We start from the raw sequence: 11,276 nt of genomic DNA, 5'->3' as shown, positions 1-11,276 counted from the left end.
AGATGTTGTGTCCGCCGAAAACTAAAAAATAAATATTTTAATAAATAAATAAAATAATTTATCTACAACTAAAAATATTTTTTTCTAAAAAAGTCACTTGGGAACCTTTTTCAAAAGATAGCTGATTGCAAATTCCCCTTTGGTCCTTTTCCAACTTAGCAGAGTTGGTTAAGTACCACTGCTCTAAGGATTTAGTAGCACTAATGGTCACCTGTTATTGTCTGCCTGTGTGTGTGCAGAAAGCAAATGGCAGCACTCCCTACACTGTGGGCACCTCATTTTGCCCTTACTGAATCCTAAATGAGCCACACATGCTATACCTTAAACAGCACTGGAATTAGTACTTATATAATATTTTTAATATTTTTGACCACTTCTTTCTCCTTGAAACTCTTCTCCCTTTGACTTCTTTGGAATCACTCTCCTGGTGGAACATGTTTAAAATCTCACTTCTTATGGACCCTTCTGCCTTCTCAGGTACAGTGAATTGTGGTCCTCTTTCCTGGCTTTCCTGTGGCATACTTTACTTCTAAGGCTAAACTGTATTTGTTCACGTTGATATCCAACACATCTAGCATTGTGCTGGGTGCAGAGTATTTAATAAATAGATACATAAATTCAAACTGTAATGTACAGAAGACTTGACAAATATAATGCCTAAGGAAACCACAAAAATAACATCATACTTGGGGAGCGAAGGGTGAAACCTAAAACCCTCATATTTGATTCATATACAGCTCTCCACTATCCTGAAGAAATAACCAAGCTAATTTTCCCATCTATTTCTCTCCTCCCTTTTCAAACCACTGAAAGCTGCAAACAACACTAAAACAGTGATTAACCAAAACAGGAATTTCATGCTATGCCATGACTTCCCTGGTCAATTTATACCAAGCCCATTATTAAGGCTTCACACTATTATCCAATTGAAGCCCTTTCTTTCTTGAAATTCAACCAGCAATGAATGAGTGCCCACTTACTTATTAGAATACTAGTGAGTACAAAGGAGACATCAAGCACCACACTAAGTGTTCCCCATGCATTACCCCCACATAATCCTATGCTAGGCAAAGAGAATATAGTCTTACTCTCCTGGAGTCCACAGCATAATGTGGAAGAAAGGCCTGTGCATGTGTACCAAATGCAACGCATATTGTGTTGTACTTACTGTATGGCAGAGGCAACTTTGAATTCTGAGCTGAACCTCAGAAAACAGAGCTTCTCTGAAGTGCTGAGAGGAAAAGGGACCGATAAACAGAGTTGGACATCAGTACATGCACAGCAAATGGACACAAGTGCACAGAAGATGTTTGGTAAAGGATTAGAGAATGAGATAAGAATGGAAAAGGTGTATTAAGACAGACATATCAAGGGTAGGCTAAAGCTTCTGGATATTATTTTGCATGTAGTTAAGAAATCATTAAATGTTTTAAGTTAGGGAGGGATAGTAGCATTTACTATCTGGCGCTTTACAGAAAAGTTTGCCAACCTCATCCAAGGGCAATGGTGTATAACTAAGGACATACATCAGAAGTCACTTGGAGGGGCTGGGGTTGAGATCAAATATCAACCAGTAGTGTGTGTGTGTTGCAAAGATGGGAAGAGGAAGACTGGATATAGGGTCACATTAAGAAAGAAGGCAGAGACATCCCCGAAATAGAACTGACTTGACCTATGTGGAAAATGAAGAATTGAAGGTAAAAGATTCAGAAAGAGAATGAGAATCAGGTTTCAAGGTGGGGAGGCTATGAATACTGGTTTAGACAGGTTAAGTTTAAGATGCCCTCAGGACATCTCTGCAGAGCAGACAAATATGCTGCCATCATATTTCATTCTGCACATTGTCTGTTGTGTGTCACTTTTCTCCTGAAAAATCCTGTTTTGCCCTTCCCTATTACCTCTTATCTGAGTTGCAATTCCTGTCTGATGTTTAATGACCCTGAAGTCTTCTCACCTTACTACTCTAATCTATTACTGTCCAACTCCATGACCTGTTTTGGTATGGCTCACCTATTTCCTGCATTCATTCCATTTTTTAAAAAATCTTACTATATCTAGAAAACAGTCTTAATTTCCTAAATAGGCCAGATCCCTCCCAAACAGAATAAAAAGATACATATTATGAACTACCTTACATGCATATTCATGGACTGGGGATGTGGCTCAGTAGTACAGTGTTTGCCTAACATGTGCAAGGCCCAGGGTTCAATCCCCAGAACTGCAAAAAAAAAAAAACAAAAAAAAAAACACCACCACCACCAACAACAACAAAAAACCCATATGCAGATTCATGGCATGCCCAATATCTATCTCAAAGTCAGACACCCTGTTACTCTGGAGTGTCTCACAGTCCCTTGATAGTAAATAAAGACTATGCAGAACTAAGTCTTTTCATTTTCAGAGGTGTCAAAAAAAAAATCTTGAGGGTAGGAATCAGACAATTTTATGTAGGATTTGTATAGGGTTTTTGTCCTAAAAATTAACAAGATAATGCTATTAGCAGAATATATTAATTAAATAATAGGAGTCTGAGTATGTTGTAAATTTGGCACTATTTCTATCTTCATCTAATCATTACATTTTCTTTTTTGGCAGTGCTGGGGATAGAACCCAGGGCTTCCCACAAGCTAGGCAAGCACTATACCACTGAGCCACATTCCCAGCCTTAACCACCACATTTTTTAAAATGTAATTTTTGGTTGGGCAGCTTAAAAGACAAGTCAGTATAACCTGGTGATTAGCAGTTCTGGCTTTGGAGTTAACTAGCTCAGGATCTAAATCCCAACTCTGCCACTAACTAGCTATATGATCACAGTCAGGTTACTTAACTTTTCTGAGCCTCAGTTTCCCTGTGTAACATGAGAACGAATACTTTCCTATATCAGTCTGATCGTGATAAATAAACAGGATCACAAACATTTAAAATACTTAGCCTAGTCCCTAGCACATATTAAGAATTCAATAAACATTAGCTATTTATATTACTAGCAGTAAAGAAAATGATCAGAGGATTTCATAAGATATGTGAGTAAAACCTAGTTTGAAAAAGAAAGTTTAGGAGTGACCCAAGAAAAATCATCAAGCATATGAAGAATTTTTAGTAAGAAAGAAAAAGCCCCAACCATTTATTTAATGGAAAGAAACAGACCTAGAATAAGTGGCTTTCAGTTAAGAGATATTTGAGTTATACAGAGGGATGAATTTCTCAACTCTAAAGAATGTTATATATTACTGGTCCTGTTTCAGATTACTTAGGCGGAATCACAATTTCCTGACATATTTAAGAACAGGGCAGACAAAAATCTTATCTTGGATGGCTTGTAGATAATCTTGCCTAGGGGTAAAGAAGGTGAACTAAATGGCCTCCTGAACTCTTTCTGTTCTTGCAATCTGTGATATATCTGACACTGGTACCAATTAGTAAGAGTAGCTATCCAATGTCAATCTTAGTGCTTTCACCAACTAGCTTCATGCTCAAAGAGTTTATGTTCTTCAAATATGCTGCTCAAGAATCTCCTTAGACAAATTTTAAAAAGCAATGGTAACTCATAATTTTACTTGGGAATTTGCATTTCTTGGCTAGATGGCTAGAGAATAAGAATAGATGGTACAGATGTGATATCTCCATATGGCTTCAGTATGAACTGGAAATCATTCTGGAAAAACATTTATCTGTCTAAACTCTAAAAACAGGACTTCAAATGATAAAGCCTTAATACTCTGACAAATTTTTCTGTTCCATTTTGGTGCTATATATTTTAAAAAGATGACTATGTTCCTGCAAAATACCTTTCCTCTTCTGATCCTTTTGGTTGATGTGAAAACCTTAGAAAACTACCTATGGCTGCAAGAATGTAAGAACTACATACCTGTACCCGCTGCCTTACTGAGTGTTCCCCTCCTTACAAGGGTCTGACTAATATGGATGCCTAAACCCTTTCACTTCTAAGCCCTCACCTCTTCTTTCTGTCCTTATCTTTTGGAAAAGCAAGCACCTTTGGAGCCAACACCAGGTATAGACTGGAATCTATCTCAAAAGCACTCAGGAGCCAGTGTTCCTGTTTTTGGTTATTTTCAATGGGTATTCATGACCTACTTTTCACCTAGAAATCCAGATGAACAGGAACCAGGGCAAACTGGCTTACAGGATAAAATACCTTAAAAAGTCAATTATGGAAGTTGCTTGTCAATTTTGTACGTAGTTTATCTAGTTACAAAAAGCTCTTCATTTTTTCTCTCTTCCTATTTGATTTACAGCCCTTCTATTGCTTAGATGAATTTATACAGGGAAAATAAAGAAGAAAACTATAATCTGGAATTTTGGTTATTTGGTATCACTTCTTTTAAAAAATCAACAGTATATTGGAAGGAACAAAACTGAAGGCTAAAATGAGTCTTAAAAACTACTTCAAAGTGAAATACATGCTGGGTATGGTGGCATATGCCTGTAATCCCAGTGATTCAGGAGGCTAAGGCAAGATGATCACAAGTTCGAAGCCACTCTCTGCATCTTAGAAATACCATCTCAAAATAAAAAAAAAGGATGGAGTTGTAAACCAGTGGCAGAGAGTGCCTGAGTTTAATCCCACAGAAAAAAAAATGAGTAAAACATATAAATCCTATCCTCTAAATAAGTAATTTAAATTCTGACATCTGAGAAAAAGGAAAGGAAGCAAAATGATATGCCCAGGCTCAAAAGTGCTGCCCTTCTGAGGTATCCCTCAATGCTATATGCCAATGTTGTCAAAGGACTTCCGAAACAGTTTTTCTAAGATAATTCTTTATATCTTTTATAGACCTTTGTAGTCATGCAACATAACTGTGTAGTAAGCAGTCATATGGCATTATCTATTTACAGTTGGTGAAACAACAAATAAGTTAATCGCTTGTATAAGGTTATATAATATTTTCTTAGCAGTTATTTAAAAAATAGCTCTGGGGCTGGAGGTGTAGTTCAGTGGTAATATGTATGCTTAGCATTGATGAGGCCCTGGTTACCACCTGCAGTACCATTTTTTTTTTAAATAGGCCTCATGACTTGTCAGACTACCATGCTTCTCATTAGCCCACAATGATATTTACAGGATCTTATTTTTATTTACAAGCAATAACTACAGTGGTAGCCTCTATTTATCAAGTACTAACTGTATGCCAAGCACCATGCTCAGTCCTATATAGTCTCTCCTTTAATCCTGACAATAATTCTGTGAGGCAAGTACTGTCATTATCCTTTTTTTTTTTTTTTTTTTTTTTTTGAGGCAAGGAAAACATGACCCAGAGAAATAACCTGCTATTTACAGTTTCAGGGGTAGGAAAGATAAAGGTTTTCAATTAAGGTCTCATTACAACAAAAATGGTATGACCCCTGAATTCTCATTTGTACCAATACTGACACTAGGATCTGAAACTACTTATCCAAAAAAAAAAAAAACCTCAAATGTTTTCTTTGAACTTATATTTCTTCAAATTGCTTTTACCCCAATACTAGAAGACTACTTTTCAAAATACATTATCCCTATCATCAAACTGTTCCCATAATCATTTCATCTGAAAATCAGCATCTCAGATTCTTTGTGAATTAGATTATCAGTGACTAAGAACACAGATATATGTTCTGCCAAAGTCATCTTTAAAATAATAAATCATTTAACAGTGAAAATTGTAAAGGTACATTTATGGATGTAATTTCAATAAAGAGCTCAAACAATACAAATAATCAAATGAAAATAAATCTTTCAATTAATTAAATGTTTTAAAATAAACCATGTGTCATAAACACCAATTAAGATAACAGTATTTTTCCAATAGAGTGATATAAATCCTTGCCCATCTGGTTACTGGTAGTAAAGACAACTACAGGAACATTACTCTAGCACAGTTTTAGAAAAGCTCCTGTAAATTTTCCCAAAAGTTATCTGAAGTGATAAATGCTGTGTCATATAGCAGAGCCACAGTAAAATACCTTGTTCAGCAAGTGCTAACATTTCCCTCTTGAGGGGACACTGTCATCTTCATTTGTAATGACCACAATAACTTTAATGAAAGAAAAGGAAAACATACTAGAATTATGAAAAATATACTTGAATGATAATTTTAACACAAGATACATGCAAATTAAGCAAACTGCTTGTTTTCTAAGCAAACACAGCCTCTGAGAAGATTTTAATTCCTTTAGAAAAGAAAAAATTATTTGAATAATATAAATGTTGATTCATTCTTTTTTGTTGAGTGGTAAATAAATTAAACCCAGCATTGGATTTTGCTGGCTCAGAAAAAAAGCCTGCAATTGAAATTATACTCAGTTAATAATGCAATACACTCTAAAATAAGCAATTTCATCCTTAATGAGTTTAAAGTAATTTTTATACTCAAGAGGCAGAAATACCAACTTACCAGCTTTGTGCCTCTTTTAATTTCCTTTTGGACATCTTCAATAGAAAATCCACCAAGACTTTCATTATCGGAGTGTGATGAGACCAAAGCAGATGAAAAGAGCTATAAATCACATTTTTAAAAAAAGTTAAGGTTCACATATAAATTTATTATAGTAAATCAATGAAAAAAATATTAAATTGAAAAAGATTTTCTAGTAAAAATGGCACAGCATTAGTGTTAAGCCATGTCTTAAAATTTTAACTGAGTGCTTTTTTTAAAAAAAGTACTTGGGAATAATCATGTGTTATTAAGATTCTCTCATGAATGGTTTCAAGGTCTCTTGGTTGGCTGCCTCTATACTTACCATGCACTTATGGTGTGCTGCCACCTTCTGGTTTTCAGATATTAGTAACTGTCCACACTCCTTGTCTCTATTTGACTTACAAAAGCCACATTTGCGCTGTCTTGTAGGCCCTTTTTTCTGTTCAATTGAGCTTGACATGATTTTTAAATTGCCTTTAGAATGCCACTTTAAGTCTCAAGAAATGCTACAGAGAATAAACATGGCAACAAAACAGTTAATTTCATTTTAATATCAGTTTATACGTATTCGTGTAAGTAGTTTAATGTTTGAACTAGGTTTCAATACATACACTTAAAGTTACTGGGTAATAGATAAATTAATATTAAAACCCCAATGTCTCCATTTTACACACACACACACACACACACACACACACAGAGAGAGAGAGAGAGAGAGACCCCTAAATAAAGTCTAGACTAATGAGAAAAATCAAACTGCTCCCAAATTTGAGGATATGTGAAATAATTAGAACTATTCTGGAGGATTTAAAAATGCACAATATTAAATATTCATTTGTTTGTGTAATTAATGAAAAATATTTTTCAAGTATGGTTAGGTACCCCTTCAAGGAGATAAAGAAATATATATATGAACAGAGCAAAAACTTGAGAAAACTACAAAATATCCAGAGGGAACAGAATTTTATAATTGCACAATTTTTGGAGTCCACATATTTATAAAACAATGAAAGTAATATAAATTTACTTAACCATAACTCTGGAGCACTTACTTTTAAAATGGAAGTTTAAAAAAACATGCATATGATCTTTAATAAATTAATTTTGGCTATTCTATTCCTTTTTTCAAGAAAAAGTTAAGCTTCTATTAGCTACCAAAAAATGCAGTCTTTAAGACTTCATTATTTATAAAACCACTTATATGATTGTGATTTACTTCAAGTCTGCTTATTAATTAAGTCACAAACTGACACTGGTATTCTAAATGCAGTAACTTTCATATGTAAATTAGTAATATTGTGTAATAGAAGGAAAATTTTCTGAATAAGCCTTACATTTGATTAAGATATAATAATAGTTTATATAGTCAAACAGAAAAAGGGAAGAAAAGCTCTAACACAGTAGGTTTCAGATTTAGATCATCATTCTCAACATGGATTTTTCAGAACAATACTAAACAAATTTAAAAATCAGTTATTTGATTTGTATTTTCCCAAGTCAATAGGACTAAGCAGTTCAGGATCCCAGTTGCTATAACATGCATCACAATCAATAAAATCTTACGCTGCTGTCTTAAAGTTAATGTATTAAATTCTTTCCATTTTCTATACTCAAACATTTTAATAACACTGTTGAAAAAACTGACTCACTAACACTACACTATAGTTTTCTGAGAAGCATCTGTTCACCAACAAGAATAGTAGTAGCAACAGCAACACTGTATCTACAAACCATTTGGTGCTATTCAATATAAAAATCTGGATACTTAATCAAAATTTAACATGAAGCCACAAAGAAAACATGTCATCTCACTCATTTATATCTAGGGTTTTCTTTTTAACAAAACTTCAAAGGCCCTGACAATCTTTGCTTTGATGGACTTATTAAACTCTTAATGCTGTCTATAATTTTAAATACCTCAGTCTTCCAAGTGGCATCAGATACTTTATAATAGTACTGAATTCATAGCACTGGCTATAAACCGTGAAACTGATTGAAAACAGGCAGCAAATACTTTCAGGATTAAAGGGGGAAAAGGACATAACAGAAACAAAAGAAACAAAAGGGGAAGTGTGTTTGCATTTGCTCAGGCAAGTATGTGTTCAGTTGCTTTATCAAGAATATAGCTGCCCAAATCTTTAGAATTATCTATACAAAATACCAAGATTCATAAATAGCACCAAAATATGCTGTTTGGGTTCTAAATTAGTATTTTTTTTTACTACCATGCAACGAATAATAGGCACTCTGAAGTCACTGTAATGTATTCAGCATTTCTCCCGGTCATCCCGGCTAGTTGAAAGGATGGCACATTATAAATCTAATCTGTACAGACATCTTTAATGTGTAATTTCTATAGAATCCTAGCACTGGCTATAAAAATGGCTTAGGATAAAGGAAATTCCTAGAGTGGAAAATCACTTTTTATTCTCAAAATTGTGAAATGTAATCCCCCCCCCCAATTCCATCCATGTTGAATTCTGCCTTTTTCACTTTATAAACAGGTACATTTCTCATCCTAATTTTGGGAACCTGGGTTTCTGGATATTAAAGATTTTAAAGAGAAAAAAGGTACATTTTATTTTCCCTTAAAAAATATTTCAGCATATTTTTCCTTTAATCAGTTTAAATTTAATTTGTAAAGTGAACAGAGCCACACAAAAAGTGCAAAAAACCAATTAAAAACTTCCCCCAATGTGCAATGACTAAATGGATTTTTCCACTATAATTCAAATAATGCATCTGTGCATATCTTGCTTTTTTTTTCACAGCCTCCTTATAAAACATGAAGTGGAAAACATCATGGAAACAATGACTCCTAGCAAAAATGTCTTTATCATAAAAATACAGACTTTTATCTAATACTGTCATCACATTTGTGGTCTCTAGCTAGGTAGAATAAGGGCATTCCAAGGATCAATGGGGGGGTGGTCATAATGATCTACAGCTATAGGGCATTTTAATTTTAGTTTAAAAGGTTTTTCAGGGCATGCAGAGATCAAAGTTTGATATGTTCACCCAACAATGAAACCTTTTCCTTAAAAAAAAATCATCATGGATAACGTTACAAAGCAAAAATAAGGAAGGAACAATAACTGCTTGAAAAATACAATTTAAATATATGAAAAATATAAAAGCCAGACTCGTTAGGCTGAAACAATCGTACGTTTCTGATTTTATAAGATGCTGTGAAGCACCAAGGTAGAAATAACCTGAAACCTCAAGGAGAGCGTTCAAGAACCAACTCGAGAGCTCATCCAATGCCTATCTGAAACAGCATTTTCACAAAACAAAACAAAACAAAACAAAAACTGCAGTTCCGGAAGATTAAAACATTCCACACGCAAGCAAGCTGAAATATACAGGTCAAAATATATAAAAGCGATCCTCAAAAGATGCAGTATTTCTATCAGGAAAGTTACAGTGCAGAGAAATAAACGAATAAGAGATGTACCGGAAGGGCACCTGAATTTGGTTGCACGATATTGTTACATGCTTCGCACTGCTTTTTGCGGTTATTCAAAAGGAAACTGAAGGAATTTTCCAGTTGTTTCAAACCCAAGGGTAGAGAAAGAATTTGAACTGTATGAATAAGACCTGATATTACGCAGGAAGCACATGAAAATAAAAAGGTTTTTCAAAAACAAAAGATTTTTTTAACTTCCACGTAGAATATCGAAGCGAATGGAAATTGCAAAAGAATACTGGGCTGTTCGTATAATAGAAGATGGTACACATACTGGATCCTCTCCGTTATTTAGTCCCCAATTCACACTAGACTCCAACATCTCCCTCTTATCAAGCGCTAGATAAACTCGAAAAACTATCTTCCTCTAAAATACTTCGGCAGGTTCCCTTCAGTCGTAAAGTCAGGGTCCCCTAATCATCCTTTTCCAATCCTCACAAATCCAGGAAAATATCATCCTACCACTTTCTTTACACCCTCTCCCCCAGGAGACCCTCCTCTAACAGTCTTTGCTATAAGCTTTGCCCTATACATCAGTTTCACCCCTAATTCCCCCCACCCCGGAGTTTTTCCTCATTCCGTAAGGTTAACCCTCTTTCCATCCTAAAAATTCTTCCTCTCACTCTTCCCAAACTGGGAGTCTCCCTTCTTCCCAAATATGTCCTAAGCAACAGTAAAGACTAAAAATTCCCAATTTTTTCCCTCCTCTAATGTTGCGCCCCCTCCCCCGAAGTCAAGGCTTAAGCTTAACCTCTCCCTTCGCACCTCCGAAGCACTTTTCTCAGCAGCCTCTCTGCCAAGCGCCTACAATGAACGGCGCTTCTGGGGTCCCTGACAATAAAGCGAGACCACCAAGAGTCCCCCCCTTAACAACGGGCAGGGGCGGCGGCCTGGCCACCGCCATCCTCCTTGTCTTCTCCCGCCGGGCAGAGAATGGGGGGCCCCTGGGTTCCGTGGGTACTCACCAGTAGGGCCCAGAGGCGGACGGCAGGAGGGAAGCGCCAATGAGGGGAAAGAGAAAGAAGTCGGTCTCGGTTCTCCAGCAGTGCCTAAGAGCGGGGCTCTGTCGCCGGAGGTTGTTTCCTTTCATTCGAGGAGAGACGGGCTCGCGGAGCGCCCTTACGTCGCCCCCCTTGCACGCACACGACCCACACAGCGTTGATACGTTCGGAGCGCGCCGCGGGTCCTGATTGGTTGCAGAGACGGGGCAACTGAAGCCACAGGACCATGGCGCATGTGCCAGGGCACCCCCTGTACGGATCTGGGTGGCAGGCTCCACCTCCTGCTCGCGCGCGTACCTTCTATTCTCCGCTCTGCCGCTCCGCCAAGTGTTTAGGGGCAGGATCTGAGGAGATAGAGAAAGAGATTCAAAGATATCACTGTGTGTTGGGCG

General features: G+C 36.3%; 1 protein-coding gene across 4 annotated transcripts in view; it reads right to left on the bottom strand.

Moving 5' to 3' along the window:
- Positions 1-11,058, bottom strand: part of Phf6 (PHD finger protein 6) — a 51,393-nt gene extending 40,335 nt beyond the window's left edge. For 3 of the 4 annotated variants that reach the window (XM_048796577.1, XM_048796578.1, XM_048796579.1), the window contains exons 1-3: positions 10,849-11,022; positions 6,740-6,923; positions 6,394-6,495 (exon numbers count right to left, since the gene is read on the bottom strand). In XM_048796577.1, the coding sequence (XP_048652534.1) occupies positions 6,394-6,495; positions 6,740-6,877 (240 nt within the window). In that variant the 5' untranslated portion in view covers positions 6,878-6,923; positions 10,849-11,022. Of the gene's footprint in view, positions 1-6,393; positions 6,496-6,739; positions 6,924-10,848 lie in introns of all 4 variants that reach the window. The other variant, XM_015506174.2, reaches the window with a different exon arrangement.
- Between the last annotated feature and the right edge of the window lie 218 nt (positions 11,059-11,276).

The sequence above is a fragment of the Marmota marmota genome, unplaced genomic scaffold (assembly GCF_001458135.2).
Source record: "Marmota marmota marmota unplaced genomic scaffold, marMar, whole genome shotgun sequence".
Taxonomy (NCBI): domain Eukaryota; kingdom Metazoa; phylum Chordata; class Mammalia; order Rodentia; family Sciuridae; genus Marmota; species Marmota marmota.
The sequence above is the reverse complement of the archived record's forward strand: the minus strand, read 5'-3'. Positions and strand labels throughout refer to the sequence as shown.